The 16,147-nt window shown below is 36.5% G+C and overlaps 3 protein-coding genes and 1 long non-coding RNA gene across 6 annotated transcripts in view; 2 read left to right on the forward strand and 2 right to left on the reverse strand.

Annotated features, from left to right (window-relative positions):
• Window positions 1-717: 717 nt before the first annotated feature.
• Window positions 718-3,261, forward strand: LOC100178990. Its single transcript, XM_002123634.3, has 3 exons — window positions 718-2,107; window positions 2,436-2,561; window positions 3,082-3,261. The coding sequence occupies exons 1-3, from the start codon at window positions 1,361-1,363 to the stop codon at window positions 3,259-3,261; spliced, it is 1,053 nt and encodes a 350-aa protein (XP_002123670.1). The 5' UTR covers window positions 718-1,360.
• Window positions 3,262-3,528: 267 nt separating this feature from the next.
• Window positions 3,529-9,420, reverse strand: LOC100176675 (fibrous sheath-interacting protein 1). 2 transcript variants are annotated; one of them, XM_002123770.4, is made up of 10 exons: window positions 9,208-9,420; window positions 8,722-8,832; window positions 8,162-8,302; window positions 7,653-7,794; window positions 7,134-7,219; window positions 6,336-6,491; window positions 5,892-5,987; window positions 5,385-5,528; window positions 4,606-4,737; window positions 3,529-3,961 (listed from the first exon to the last, which is right to left on the reverse strand). In XM_002123770.4, the coding sequence occupies exons 1-10, from the start codon at window positions 9,334-9,336 to the stop codon at window positions 3,656-3,658; spliced, it is 1,443 nt and encodes a 480-aa protein (XP_002123806.1). In that variant the 5' UTR covers window positions 9,337-9,420; the 3' UTR covers window positions 3,529-3,655. The 2 variants fall into 2 exon arrangements, with proteins under 2 accessions (XP_002123806.1, XP_026692526.1); XM_026836725.1 differs by lacking the exons at window positions 8,722-8,832; window positions 9,208-9,420 and adding an exon at window positions 8,424-8,442 and having other exon boundaries at window positions 3,555-3,961.
• Window positions 9,421-11,751: 2,331 nt separating this feature from the next.
• LOC100179790 lies at window positions 11,752-12,552 on the forward strand. Its single transcript, XR_182143.4, has 3 exons — window positions 11,752-11,921; window positions 12,150-12,175; window positions 12,461-12,552. It is a non-coding gene; the product is annotated as an uncharacterized LOC100179790 (long non-coding RNA).
• A 25-nt stretch (window positions 12,553-12,577) lies between these two features.
• The window catches only part of LOC100179929 (4-coumarate--CoA ligase 1-like), a 36,238-nt gene continuing 32,668 nt past the window's right edge, over window positions 12,578-16,147 (reverse strand). For both annotated transcript variants that reach the window (XM_026836723.1, XM_018814123.2), the window contains exons 9-12: window positions 15,175-15,246; window positions 14,330-14,482; window positions 13,713-13,881; window positions 12,578-13,276 (exon numbers count right to left, since the gene is read on the reverse strand). In XM_026836723.1, the coding sequence (XP_026692524.1) occupies window positions 13,164-13,276; window positions 13,713-13,881; window positions 14,330-14,482; window positions 15,175-15,246 (507 nt within the window). In that variant the 3' untranslated portion in view covers window positions 12,578-13,163. The remainder of the gene's footprint in view (window positions 13,277-13,712; window positions 13,882-14,329; window positions 14,483-15,174; window positions 15,247-16,147) is intronic.

Raw genomic sequence — 16,147 nt, forward strand, 5'->3', positions numbered from 1 at the left:
CGCAATAAAGTATGGTGTTATATAGGATGGACAAAAAAACGGTGTCTTTTGCTTATATGTTAAAAATAAAGCCGGAAACGAAGTTAAAAGAAAAAAAACAATATTTAGCTTAAATTTTGCCAATGTATAGCTATTATGGCATATTCTACTGCAGTCTTAATCGGTATAAACCAGTTTTCGGTTTAATCGTCAAGTTCCTGTTTACGATTTTGTTTTGACCAGAAATTATGTCGCTAGGCCAGTTTTAAAGTGATATTTTGACGAGTCTAATCATTTAATTGGATGAACATGTAATTACGTTGTGTGTGTGGTCTGCAATAATTTGGCCGTGTAAATATAATTGCACGCGACTATTAATTCAACCACTCGTTATGGCACATATAACGGTCATTATGGGGCGAAGCGATAAATGTAACGGTGAGCATTTTGAAGCAGGCGCATATCATAACTAGAGATGCGATGTAGCAGTGTTTTATGAGGTAATGAGTAAACACTGGCTTTAACCCCAAGTATCTTTGCTTTCCACGTCTAACTTCCAATATACAGAATAGAAACAGGTCCAGTAATTTTGAGTATATAGCGCTTAAGTATACTGTGGTAGCAGGGTTTGGCAGGTATTGTTATCTTGTAGCCAAATGCAAAGAAAATAGATTACATAATACAGTTGATAGCGATCTATCATAATTAAAACGCATTACCGTTCCGCATAGACACAACCGAATAGTAAAATTCTCGCCTGTAGCGCAGATGTTCATATTTTAGTGTAACGTGTTTGAAACCACGCCCAATTTAAAAAAAACGATTACGTCATATTTGCTGGGTAAATTTGTGCACGCTACGCTAAAGTAACCGCATGAAATATTTATAAGCAAAGAAAGCTAAGCGCTATGCAGAATAAAACAATTCACTTTGACGTTTAATTTTATGGTTGAAGGGCTGGCGCTCTGTGTATGTGTGTGTTAATGTATATAAGTGTCGCCTTGCGGGTAATACTGTAGCAAATTTTGTTGTGAATTTACTTTTATTCTATTGTATACGTATATGATAGTAAGGTGTTGGAAAAAGCTATGTGAGAAGTTTTAAATCCGTGTAGCTATTTTTTTGCAATCGTTTGTTTGTTGTTAGTTTGTGGCTACAACACATGCAATGAGCTACGTCTATAAAACTGTTTCCTTACAACTCCCATAGACCGTTGTTAATTGTTTAAAACACGATCCGGATATTTGGATATTATGTTCTAAAAGTGCCCCATCTTCCCCCACACTACTATACTTATAAATGCGTATATGTTTATTTCAGCATTGTGCATAGAGCAATGTTAACTGTTGGACAATACGATTTGTTGACCTCATAATTAATCATGATGATAGTTGAACGTGGTAGCGGGCAACTCCCCCCCACTGTAAGTTATTTTCTCCTTGATGACGTAGAAACCACGTTTGTTCCACAAACTCAAAGAATCAATGACGTATCTTCCAAAAACCTAACTTCCGGTTACGTCACAACACCGACGCGATCAAGCGGAACGGGAGACAGAAACGCAAGAATTTTGGAAAGACCGTCTTTTGGGAATTTTGTCTCGAGTTTTAACGAACGGCTGGAAAAAACAACGAACACAAACTCTACAAAGTTGGGCCAAGTCTATAACGGGAACTACATAACAGTGGTATGCGCTGTGTCAGGAACTGTTGGACTTATCGTTGGCATCATAGTCGCTATGTTCGTTTTCACACAGCTTGCGAAACGTCGGAATTGTGCAAACAGGCAAATGCGCAAAACAACCACCATTAAAAGCAACCCAACGGAACAAACTTTTGAACCTCTTGACCTGTCACTCACGTTGCCTAGTTACGACCATAAAACGGATGAGCGGAAGACGATTAAAAAATATCCTTCAAGTTCAGCGTCGGAAAAAGATTTTAAAGCCCAGTATTTTAAAGCAAGGAATTATTTAGCCGAATGCAGGGAATGTTCATACCATGGATACGACGCACCTTCCCCACCAACTACAACGGCTCGCGTTACAAGAGGGGTTTGCAAGGATTATTCGCATCGGGATCGAATGAAAAACAGCTTCAGCAGCCGATTCTATTGCCCATATAACTCAGTACGTAATAGTTTCATAGTATAATAACAAAACTACCAACGAAGCTGAAGTATGCCAATATGCCTTCGTGCACAAAAATCTTACATCGTGATGAGACCATAGATAATACATGTATATGTTTTATCTATGATGAGACTTTTCTTTGGTAACCATAACTGTATGGTACTAAGGGGTAAGACGGGACAAGGTTTATAAGAATATATCCTACGTAGAGTCTAGACCGTGGAGTCTGATTGTTTAAAACACAATCAGGATGTTTAGATATTATGCGCTTATAAAGGTGTCCCATCTCCCCCAACCCTACTAAATATTGTATGAATAATTACAGAAACGTAGCGAGAGTTCGACGGTGAAAAAGATCGACAGTTTCAGCAGCAAGTACGAGAGATACACCAACGGGGAGACATTTCAATACGAAGAATCACAAGAAACTTGCCATGAGACATTCGACATCGTAAGTACAAGCTTAAGTATTTTGTTTATGCCAAATCAAAGCTTAACATGAATATATGACACCAATGGCAGTACTTGGTAGAAACATATTGGTATCGCAGTAATGCGTGTAGAAAGTTGGAAAAGAGAACATGCGCTACATCCAAAAGCAGATGTCTTAATCTGCTTGCGCCTCATATAGCCTACTTGATTTTGTAGTCGAATCGATTAGGAGACAGATCTGGCAGAATGTTTCTATGACTACAATCGATCAAACCAACCAAAAGTCATGTCTGCTTATCCACACACTGCAATAGCTTCAGCAACTCGACTGTGGGCATGGGAGTGGCAACCATGGATAAGTCACTCAAGTTCCCACCCACGAGAATATAAATGACCAAACCAACCAAAAGTCGTGTCTGCTTATCCACACACTGCAATAGCTTCAGCAACTCGACTGTGGACATGGGGGTGTCAACCATGAATAAGTTACCTTATATTTCTATAACCCAAACCAACTTTTTAATTTATATTACCCACAGAACTCGTCCGTCCTGCGAAACAAAGTCAAATGTACTTCCATAAACGTTGGTGCTTACGGTATACATGTTGGTTTATACGAAACAAGGAACAAAACTTCATCTACGTTTTGCAACAGTTACTTCATACCGAGCGGTGTATCTACACCACAAGCGAAACCAGATAATATCATAAACTTATAAATCCCATGTTTTTACGATTTTTGTTTTTCGTTATATGTTTTTCTGTACAATATTGATTTTGTTTATTTTTAATATGAATTTTCCAAAGGTGTTTATGACGCTTTTGTCAAATTATTCAAAAAATAAACGAGCGATATTTTGAATCAGCTGTTTTCTATTAAAAGTTAACGAAACGCGTCTTATTACACGCTAGACAGTTCCCTCTTATGCCTCATGCGCGCTGACAAGCAGGACAAATCCACACGCACGAAATATTTAAAATATATATTTTCAGATAAATAAAAATACGAGAATGTGGAAGCAATCAACGTCACAATACGCTCTATTACGTAAAAAGTCCCATAAACAAATATGAAGCACCACGAGCACAAAATGCCAAATTTTCAAAGAAATGTCAGCCTAAGTCCTCACTTTTAACTGAGTTAGTTTCTGAATATTCTGAAGACACTGTGCTATCGTCGTCGTTTATTCCTAACTCTGACCTTGCCTCGTTTAATAAACTATCCAATACATCTCGAGGTAATTTAATGTTTGTAGAAACAAGTTCGCTGTCTTCGTTTATATTCCCAACTACAGATGAATGGTCGCTTATTCTGCTGGATAAGTTCGTATGGCTTGGCGTACACGACATATCATAATAAGCGTCGTTGAGAAGTTGTTGTAGTTGGTTGTCACTTAAACGGGGACTTTCAACGTCATACTGGAAAGGAAATGAACGTCCATGACAGTGTAACCGTCACCTATGAAGAACTAATGGGTGTTTGGGTAATGTGCCATCTGTATCTAGGGTCCCATGGCGTGCATCGCAGGACCTCACTGATTTAGAATAGCATGTGTAACAATTTTAAGGTTAAACTAAACAGATTGAATCTTGAATGAATTTCGCTTGATTATCATCGCGTGGCATGGCGCATTCAAAAGTTACAACGTGAATGTTCTGTTTGTTTGTATAGACACTTAACAGCAGGTTTAAACCCGTTTTAGATGGAAAACCAGGGTCCTACAACTCATGACGTCACTCCTGTTTCAAAATTTAGGGTAACATGTCACCCTAGGAACCCTAACATTACAACTATGATCCCTAAACAACAATAATCGGCAGGTTTCGTGATTTTAATGACATGTCCGCCAAGTCCTTAAAAAGGTTAATAACCAATGTTCACACACTTTAACAAACTGGAACATGTGCGTGTAACTTGCTTTATCCTCGCATGGCGGGGCAACGGCAGTCGTTATAACATGAGTGTTCTGTTTTATACACTTCGTGCTCGCTTACAAATTACCATGTATGTAACTTTTGAACAAATATTTTTTTTTGATTTTTTTTAATAGCACAACACTAACCTTGCCCCTCCACTCCTGGTCAAGTTGTTGCAACCTTTGTTCAATGTTTTCCATTCGTTCACGTGGGTGGGCGGCTTCTGTTAATTCGGATCGAGATATTTTCTGTGATACTGGTTCGTAATCTGTTGGGAACTGAAAATAACGAGGCCTGTGTTATTTCTGGTTTTTAAAGAACATGAATGCTTATGGTGGGAACATCCACATCGTGCCTGCTGTTTGGAACAGAAAGTATGAAGACATAATAGGATCTACACCCCCCTAACCCCAAACCCTTAGAAAAAGAAATCTATATTAATAAGTGTCTATAAACTGCCTCAGTGAGGTCTAGATAATAGAACCCTGAGTTTTGGTGTAATAGACCCACATCCCAGGTCACAGGTGTGCCTCACTGAAGACCTCACCCTTATAGAATAGAATCTCTATTATTAAGTGTCTATAAACTGCCTCAGTGGGGTCTAGATGGTAGCACCCTGGGTGTTGGGGTAATATACCTACATCCCAGGTCTCAGGTGTGCCTCACTGAAGATCTCACCCTTACAGAACATATGGTGTCATGGCACAGTGGTTAGCCTGTCTGCCACTAACCCAGAGGGTATAGGTTCAAGGCTCATCGCTGCTACCATTGTGGATGTATGCGTTCTTATGTATTGGCCACCCTTGCCCCATAAACAAAGCCATGAAAAACTTCATAAAAACAATCACTCACAAAGTAACATACATGATAACTTGTAAACAGGCATTGGTGCATTTATTCACAAAACCAAGCCACCCCTACTTACAGATTGCACTGAACTGGTGGTTGAGTTAACGAACGAAGTTGAAATTTGTTGAAGATTGAAATCTATTTCTTGCAATCGTTTTAACTCTATCGGGTCAGGGGAATACCCGTTCTGCTGGGTTGGGACCATTTTCATTTCTGTTTCCTGGGAATAAATATATAGACTTATAGTTATACGTCATATTACATGGCATACAATAACTGTAAGCATGTTTTAACAACTGTTGTTTTGTCAATATTTCTTTTTTTTTCGCTTAAAATATTTTTAAATCTTTGCCACCGTATTCGAAGAGTCAAAATCAGCTCAAGCATAACTATAGGAATGAATACACGAACGTATATATCATGTATGCAGCATTGTCATACAAACTTACCAGATGAACTGCATTAAACTAATGTTTAGTTGTATGTTACCATTAAACTCACAATTAAAACGATTTTATTGTATTTTCCTTTGACTTCATTGTTTGTATTAAACAGAAATTAAACTTATTGAAACCAAACTCACACTAAAAGCTTCTTCATTCAAATCGTGCAATAATTCCGACAATCGTTGTTTTTCCTCTTCTGTCATTTGAACGTAACTTCCAGCCTCTTTTACTAACTATAGAAAAAAATCAAAAAAATAATTACCAATAAAGTTACATACATGGGAATTTGTGGGCCGGCACAAGGTGTATGAAACAGAACACCCTTGTTTAACGACTGTGGTTTTCCGGCCACGCGAGGAAAAATAAGTTAAATTTATTCATTCAAGGTTTTGTTACATTTTATGCAGTTATTAATAACTTGATGCGCCAACATTTAGCATGGGAATATTTAAATTTGTGAAACTAATTTGACCAATGTTGCCTCTCCGAAAGTAGCTAACAAACTGACAAGGGCTTTAATGGATGGGAGATCTTTCCTTGATAGCTCAGAAAAAGTTAAATTTCATTCCATACCCTCTTACCTCAATGTTTCTTTTTATAAAGTTTTGTTTCTCATTTTGTTTCATTGATCGACATTTGGATGAAGAAGATCTCTGTGTTGTTTCGTGATCCAAATTATCGGAAGTTGATTCAACGGATGAACGAGGACGGGTGAGAGGGGGAGGGTCTTGTTTTACCTGAGGAATAACTTAATGTTAAAATCACACTTAAATATATGGATAAAGAAAATCTTAAATTTCTAACTCGGAATGAATGTAACTTATTTATCCTCGCGTTATGGGGCAACTAGAGTCGTTATAACACAAACGTTCTGTTTCATTCACCTCGTGCTCTCTTACAAGTTACCACGTATGTAACTTATTTATCCTCACATGGCAGGGTAACGACAGTGGTTATAACACAGGTGTTCTGTTTCATACACCTCGTGCTCGCTTACAAGTTACCACGTATGTAACTTATTTATTCTCACATGGCAGGGTAACGACAGTGGTTATAACACAGGTGTTCTGTTTCATACACCTCGTGCTAGCTTACAAGTTACCACGTATGTAACTTATTTATCCTCACATGGCAGGGTAACGACAGTGGTTATAACACAGGTGTTCTGTTTCATACACCTCGTGCCAGCTAACAAGTTACCACTTAAACAACTTTGTTGGTGAGTGTAAATATTTATGAAGTTCAATGGAGTAAAGTTATGACTGCAAGCACCAAATTTGTTTTGTTGATAAAACAAAAAGTATAACTACATTAAAACAGTCGCATCCTATTTATTTAATGCATGCGTTTAGGGTGTAAGTTTAAAATTGAAGCCATACCTTCGTGGTGTCTTCAATGATCTGGGTTGGGAAGATTGGTTGTGGGGGTTGAGGGGGTTGGGATACTTCATTTCTCTCCAGTAACACTGTGGATGGTTGTACTGATTATTATGGTTTCATTTTATGTTATTGTTATAATCAGCATGCAAAAATTGCGCAACATGGCAGTGCGAACCATATAAAATATAAATTAATATTGCTTGTATGTACACAGTGGGAATCCGTAAAAATAACATTGAAGTAAACAAGCATTTAATTTATACGCAAATCACATCTGAGCGTTTTTATTTACAAAAATTTGGACATTTTATTGGTATGCTTGTTTAAATTTTACATACAATCAAATGGGGGTAAAATGCATCACTGGCTCTTATGTGTATGTATGATGTTTACTATCTACATAACACAAGAACAAAGATAAACAAAAACTCTACATATTTTAGTTTACAGATTGACATTTTATCTTCAATATAAACACCTGGCATAAAATAAACAACAAGACTGCTACATTTATTTTACCTTCAAGTTGTTGGGGTGGGGGCAACAATGCAAGAAACTTGACTGTGTTTTTATTCACATCTGTTGGAATGGATTCCTTCTGTTTTGGTTCGATTAGATCAGATTGGAGAAGTTTTTGGTAAATTAAAGTTTCCCTCTTCACCTTGAACATTAATTATATAAACATACCAAATCAGAAGCAGAACTTCAGATTTAAACTACAGTGCTGTGGTATAGGATGGAAACTGTTAGCACATAATATCCCATATTCTCTAATCGTGTTTAAAAACGCTATTTTAAAGACATGAGGATACGGTTATACAATTTTGTAAATATTCTTTGTTTACTACAAAATAGTTTAACAAAAGAGAACGAAAACATGAATCATCTTGCCCCAACCTACTATAATAGAACAATACAAATGCTAAACTGTATGCTGTTACATTAACCATTTATTAATATATATACAAAAGTTTGAAATTACTTCAAAGTAAAAACAGTGTCCTCACGCCAAGTATTTCCAAACATACCTGTTTTTCTCGCTGAACTTTTTCAGCCAATATCCCATCCAACTTTCGCATTCTCGCAATGGCTTCCTCCATTTTCTGATCCAAGTTTTCTTCGTTATGACTTTTCGTGTCAATCCTTCTTCTAGACCTCTCGAGTTTGTTCTAAAGAATTGGTAATCATTTATCAAAGCAGCCATCCCAGATTTTTATACTACACCAATCAGTAAACATTAGAACAATTAAGTTTATTTCACAGGATTGTGTCTCCACTGTCGCTACTCACCATTCATTTTAAATAGTTTGCACCTATGTTTGAATAATTGAACCGCCTACTACAATGGTTCACAAAGCCTTTCACTATTATTGTAAGCTTGAGAATTGAGTATGAATGAATGAATGTAACTAACTTTATCCTCGCGTGGCCGGAAAACGTTATCACACGAGTTTAACACCTTGTGCCAGCTTACGAGTTACCATCTTACCATGTATGTTACTTTAAATGTACTTCTGAAAAATGTATTGCAAACTCTTTGCTAAATCCTATTACCTTTAATAACTTGTAAACAAAAGTTTGAACCTACTTTCTTATTTCTCCCATTATAAAGTATTTCATTCTCGATTAATTTTGTTTCAACTTCATCAATTTCTTCCTCGGAGAAATTTCCCGATGAAGCTTCACTTGTTGGAAAGTTCTGGGATAATTTTAACAAAACATATTTTTTATTTAAGGATTTTTTAACCATAACAATAGTAGTTATAATATGGGTGTTCTTCTGTTTCATACACCTCGTGCCCACTTACGAGTTACCACGTATGTAACTTTGTGGGTGATTGTTTTTCTGTATGGCTGACAATTTGGTTAACCCATTAGTGACCACTTAGTTAGAGCAATTGCCGTTAAGTGTCTTGCCCAAGGACACATACTGCTATAATGGTAGCAGCGTCGGGCCTCGAAGCTGTAGCTGCAGACTCTCTAAACTAACAACTATGCAACGGCAAGCAAGATATACAAACAACACTTCAGAAACAATTTATTAGTTGTCAACCATGTATAAAGAACCACTCACCAGTTCAGGAGACAATAGTTCCAGGTGACAGGGCATGACATCATGCATGCTTTCGTTTGTGTTTGTACAACTTATATCATTTCCTTTCTTCTTCACAAAATCTTTAAAGTTTCCCCTTGTGATATCCATCAGATGTTTCTTCAACTCATATATATTATGTATCTTGTATATTTACATGGGTAAATTTAAATAATGCTTATACCTTTAATAAAACATTCTAAATAACGTTTCAGTGAATTAGAAGGTTTTAACATAATTTAGTACTTATCTTTGCTTTCATACTTTGTATACAGTACTACATTGTGAATAAATAGCACAGACGGTGTTAGTACAGATACCCCCCACCTTATTTGCTAACAACTAACCCCTAAGTACCAACCGTTTGTAACCTAAACGTATAGCTTTATTATGGACCTGGGACCCCTCTCTAACCATCAACCACCGAGCCATCAACCTTTTCACCAACCTCTTCTGCTATATACCCTACGTACCTATAACTAAGCACGGTGTCAATATTGCTATAAAACACGACAATATTTTAAGTTTAAATTTTAATTTTGTATCCAGGGATCCCAAGCTTTGCTGTTGTTTCGGTTCTACGCGAATGATTTCATAAAAATGTTATAAAACTCGCAATGGCAAACAGATAGGCAAGAAGCTGATTTGCCACTTGCCACTTTACACTTAAAAAATGTTAGTGCCTTCTAAAGCCCATCCACAAACAGTACACACTACACATGTCTACAGTTTTATTTAATGCCCAAATATATTTTGTTCTCGTATTACACAGAGTCGTATAAACACCGAGTAGTCCAACTGCCGTCTTTGTGTGTTCAAAATAGAGCAAAAGCGGTGACTTTGGCAATAGGTTTAAACCAAAGTTAGTATAGACCAAGTTAGGAAACGGCGCTCGTGTCCGCCATTACGGAGCCCACAGAGCGTGAATCGCCTATACAAATGCATGGTCGGCATGTGTTTATTTAGTTCTTGTAAGCGATACAAAGCTAGAAAACACGTATAGCGGTTGTTTTAACATTAAAAATATAATTTCTAATATAAATCTTGTTATATAATATTAAATCTAGGAATTAATGTGAAGTAAATTAATATTTTGACTGTTTTTCGGCGTACAGTGTGGTTTAACAGGATACTTTACGTTGGCGATTAAGACTAGCATCAATCAGCTTAGTTTACATAATAGTATATGATCATACCTACGAATCTACAGAGCTATTCTTTACTACATTTATAACCCAACATGAGTGGACATGCAGCTTCAAACTGCTTAAGTACTAGCAGATAAGGTGTTCGCGTTTTCCGATTTCATAAAGACCCGTAACGCAAAAAAAGGTAGCTTACTAATTCAAGCAGAGGACCAAAAATAGTAACTTGGTATTGTTTTCCTCAATGTCACTTTGATATTAGGCAAATTTTACACAGATACCTTAAGTTTCGTTGCCGGGTATACGTGTTAAGTTTGTGAGCCAAAAAGTAAAATCACGGCAATTTACATGCAAAACTGCAGCTAGATACACCAGTTTATGGTAATGTTATGCGTTTGTATTTATGGTAATGTTATTTTTGTTTGTATTTTTATATTTTAAACATGTTCTTTTATGTTTTTGGCTAGTAAACCTGATATTTTCTGTTTTTTTACTCTTTAATCGATTGAGTGTTCAATAAAAGTTGATTATTTTTGTGAGGTTTATTATTGTGATAAGATATAACATTAGTAGAAAACCATTTTTACGCGCAGAAGTGCTTAGTTTTTAAAAAATCGCAATATTTAAACGAAAAACAGCACCCAGCAATGATAAAATGCTATGCCGTGGGCTCCGTAATGGTGGCGACTATGACGTCATAGACGCGAGAAAATGGATAACAAGACTCGTTGTTTTACAATCCGTTTCCTAACTTGGTCTATACTAACTTTGGTTTAAACGAACTTTTTAGGTTTTGTTTGTATTTTCCTTTTGTGGAACGGTGTAAAACAGCTTCTATTTACCTTACCAAGCATTTTTTTTTAAATATATTAATTTAGCCGCATTAAATGACTAAAATGTCACAAATCAACCGCTTCTAATTTTATTTTTTGACTTTTTTTGATACAGAAAACAAATAACACATGTTTTTTTACATTTTTTAACCTTTAAATTTGTTTCTAGGGTCAAGGTTTTCTATAATTTACCGAAAAACAGACATTCTCCCTATACCTACTGTGTTATTTTGGACTCAAATTGCCGTTCAATTTGTCTTTTACGTAACAATGGGTTGGACTACTCGGTATTTCTATGGCTCTGGTATTACAGTACTGCGGAGTAAGATGGACACCGTTAGCACATAATATCCCATATTTTCTAATCGTGTTTTTAACACTCTTAACATTTCTCATGCATGAAACTTCATATTAAAACCATAATGCACCATTCGGCAATAGGCTACATATGGCATTCCATGTAATCAGTTTGTGTTCGTTATAACCGCCCTGGCTGAAACATTCGTTTCCGCTAAAACCGAGACAAACTGTAAAAGTTTCTTGCCAGTAAAAGCTGATGCATTAACAGTAATATTCATTCGTACATTTACAAAGTTGTCAAAATGAACCAGAAACTGATCATCTTCTTCGCGATCGTCGTGCTATGCGCTTCTGCCCAGGCCGGTGAAGTTATTCATGCAACTATTCCAAAGAGTAAGCAGCCTTCAGCGTGGAATCAGTAAGTATATGTTTTAATTAATAACAGTATGAATGAATGAATGTAACTTACTTTATCCTTGAGTGGCCGGAAAACGACAGTCGTTATAAACAACACGGGTGTTCATACACCTCGTGACACCTTATGAGTTCATTACCATGCATGTTACTTTGTGGGTGATTGTTTTCTGGGGGATATGCTGATCCATTTCGTTGCGCGTAAACTTTATTTATATTTTTGTTATTGCAGACAAGTAAGGGATCACTCCGAAATCGGTGAGTATTAAAACTATTTCCGTGTCTGTTGTATGATAGCCTACTGCGGGTTTAGTGGGACATCTTTAGCACCTAATATCCAAGTATCCTGATTGTGTTTTAATAAATAACAACGGTCTATTAGAGTCAGGAGGATACGGTTTTAAAATTATTTCAATGTTTTTTGTTTACTACCAAGTTGAACAAGAAAATAGAACGAAAAGTTGACCCATCTCCCTCTTACCCTACAATAAATAAGTACACGGTGTCTGTATGAAATATTAAAACCCCACATTCCCTTTGCAGATGTTGAAGATGTTCTCAACGCTATTGTTGCACAAATGGAATAATAAGTGTTCGTTCGCAAAATGCTAAATAAATAAAATTGAAACAAAAGATTTCTGTCGTTTTTGAGAATGTTCGGAGCTGGTTTAATTCCTAAGCCAGGACCGGATCGTTGTTACGAATTACGATCACATTCGGTACATAAAAGACTTACAATAGGGTAGGGTAAGATAAGACATGTTTTCATTCTGTAGGTTTACATACTGGGTTCGAAGCTCAGCGCTGCTACCATCCTGCGCGCAGCGTCGCACGAACCACACTCATGATTTTCATATTTTGAACTCTTTTGTGGGTGGGGGAAAATGGGACACCTTTAGCTCATTATATACAAATATCCTAAGCGTGTTTTTAACAGTTACCAACGGTCTATGGGGGTCGTATCCCGACCAAACTATATGCATTTAAGTGCACTGCCCATTACGACCACCGCGGTATCCCTCTTAACTTTCACCCAAGAATAAAAACGATATATTCAATAATTCGTTTTGCGTCAGCCGTTTTCTCTCGCATTGTTTTCCTTTTTGTGGTGTAATTAAATTAGCAACACCCGTGTTATAACAATTGTTGGTATCCCGATAGCAAGAATAAACTTGTAAGCGATGAAGAGGTTTGAAACAGTTAACTCACGCCTGTCGTTTTCTGACAAAGCGAGGAAAAAGGCAAGTTATTGATGCATTTGTAAAAGATCTCGTTTCAATATCTTTCCACTCCCACTTCTAGGCAATGCATCAATGAACACCACGCCTCCTCTTAGTTGTTTATAATCTGCCAACTTATCTATTAAAGAGATGATAAATAGGCCTGAAATAACTTTGTTTTAAATTATTTTAAAACCCCACCATTCATACAATGCACCACCATATGGCAGTCAAAACGTTGGCACAAATGTACAATAAAAGTAACTTTAAAAAGAAAAGTTATTCCCAATATAAAAACCCATTAACCTCTTGTTCCACTATTACATAAAACCATCTTTGATTACTGTTATTCGCAAAGTCTTGGGAACTTTTCCCTTTCAACTACAATACAATCTTATAGCAACTTATTTTATCAAAGATTTGTCCACCGTCCATCAATGCATCATGATAGTGATAACTTTAATATTGGTGCTTTTCCTAATACTTAATTCAAAGTCGATTATGCTACCATTTTACCGTAATTGGGTAATATCACGTTATTAATTGAACAAAGAAAAAAATCAAACCAACTTTACCTTTAATAAACTCATGCACCTCGTGTTCCAGCAACTCCTGGTCTTTCTTCACTATGAAGGCTTTAGGTACTTCCCCTGCGAACCCCACCGTATCGGGAACCCCAATAACCCCGACCTCGGAAACTTTGGGGTGTTTCATTAAAACAGATTCAAGCTCGGTGGGAGAAACCTGTATTGTGATGCAATAGTGGTGACATGTGTTGTAACAATAGTTGCATAAAAGTCACACAATTTGTTTTTTTTAAAACAGAGGTGACATTATGCGTATTAGCACCCAAGGGGCAATGTCAGTTGGTATAACATGGGTTAACCATTTCATACACCCGGATGTAATTTATTTATCTTCGCATGGTGGGGCAACGACAGTCGTTATAACACAGGTGTTTTGTCTTATTCACCTCGTGCCCACTTAGAAGTTACCACGTATGTAACTTTGTGGGTGATTGTTTTCTGTATGGGTGATAATTTAGACAACCCATTAGTTAACAGTGGTTGGAGAAATTGCAATCAAAACCATAACAATAACCAAATTGTACCTGCACTGAATAGTGGTCAAGTGCTAATTCAAATATAATTTCTATTAACCACTATATTGCTATAAACAATCCCCATTGTACCTGCACTGCATTAACTTTAATAACATCTTTAATTCGATCAGTTATATAAAGATTTCCATCTTCATCATAATATCCCATATCACCCGTCTTCAACCAGCCATCTTCAAACATATTCTTTGTAGCTTCAGGGTTTTTGTAATAACCTTTTGCAGTCTGCAAACATATGGTGTTTAATGGGAAAATACGATGGTGTTTAATGGGAGATACAGTGTGTTTGGAACTCACTGTGTACTTATACATTTATTAACAGATATGTTTCAGTATAGAATCCAGGAAGTAAATATGAATGACAATTATAAATGATGTTGAAAGTGACCCCCATTAGCATTATTACAGGCTTGGACTCTTCTTATTGTGTTTTTAAAAACCTCAAACAGTAAATATAAAAATATAATTACAAGAGTGCACAGTGACTTTTCGAAGACCATGTATATCAAATGTTATTATAATACAAAAATTGTAATCCCCGTATAAAAACAATAAATATAGTAGAGTGGGGGAAGATGGGAAGACCTTTCATCCTATTTTTCTCGTCCCATTTGGTAATGAACAAAAACTGCTGCGTATTTAGTAGCACTTGGTGTGTTCTGTTATGATGAAATGAGAATCATCCAACAATATGAGTGCACAAAACATATTACATAAGTTTAACTCTTTCATGCATTGATGTAAACTGCAGAACACAAAACATATTATCGCAATAAACATTCAACCTGTCAATCAAAGAGTTTAGTGGAAGCAATATAGGAAGTCATAAAAAGTTACAGGGAAAAGGTTTTCGATAATGAAATATTTCCAACTAAAACTGAGCGCACTAAGTTGTTATTGCAGAACTACCAACCGACCTGAACGCTTTGGACCATTATTTCACCACATTTATTGGCACCAAGCTCTTTCCTTGCTTCAATATCCATAATCTTAAACAAGAAACCATGTAAGAAGATAATAAAAGGAAAATATAACTAACTTAAACCAACTGACTCACTTGGTGTATTTATACACCTCATGCTCACTGTCGAGTTATAACATGGGTGTCTTCTTATACACCAGACACACTTGGGGTATTTATACAACTCATGCTCACTGTCGAGTTATACCATGGGTGTCTTCTTATACACCAGACACACATGGTGTATTTATACACCTCATGCCCACTGTCAAGTTATAACACGGGTGTCTTCTTATACACCAGACACACATGGTGTATTCATACACCTCATGCTCACTGTCAAGTTATAACATGGGTGTCTTCTTATACACCAGACACACATAGCGTATTCATACACCTCATGCTCACTGTCAAGTTATAACATTGGTGTCTCTAATGCACCAGACACACATGGTGTATTCATACACCTCATGCCCACTGTCAAGTTATAACATTGGTGTCTCTAATACACCAGACACACATGGTGTATACATACACCTCATGCCCACTGTCAAGTTATAACATTGGTGTCTCTAATACACCAGACACACATGGTGTATACATACACCTCATGCTTACCACCAAGCTACCATAGACTTACTTTGAGTGAAACATTAGGAACTACAAAGCCAACTGATCCAGGCTTAGATATCACAACATCGGTGCAAGCAATCCCCATGCCCTCAGTCAATCCATAACCTGTGTAAACATATTTCATCTAAAACATTTATACATTTGAAATATTTTAAACATTTAGCAAAACCTTTTAGACCGCAGGGAAGGCAGGGATAGTTAGACCTGCATTCTTTTAAACATTAATGCTACTTAAACATTACTAAATAAAAAATGATTACTGACTTTTTAGAAGTTAGACGTGCATATATTTATAT

This window comes from Ciona intestinalis, chromosome 11 (assembly GCF_000224145.3).
Source record: "Ciona intestinalis chromosome 11, KH, whole genome shotgun sequence".
Lineage (NCBI taxonomy): Eukaryota > Metazoa > Chordata > Ascidiacea > Phlebobranchia > Cionidae > Ciona > Ciona intestinalis.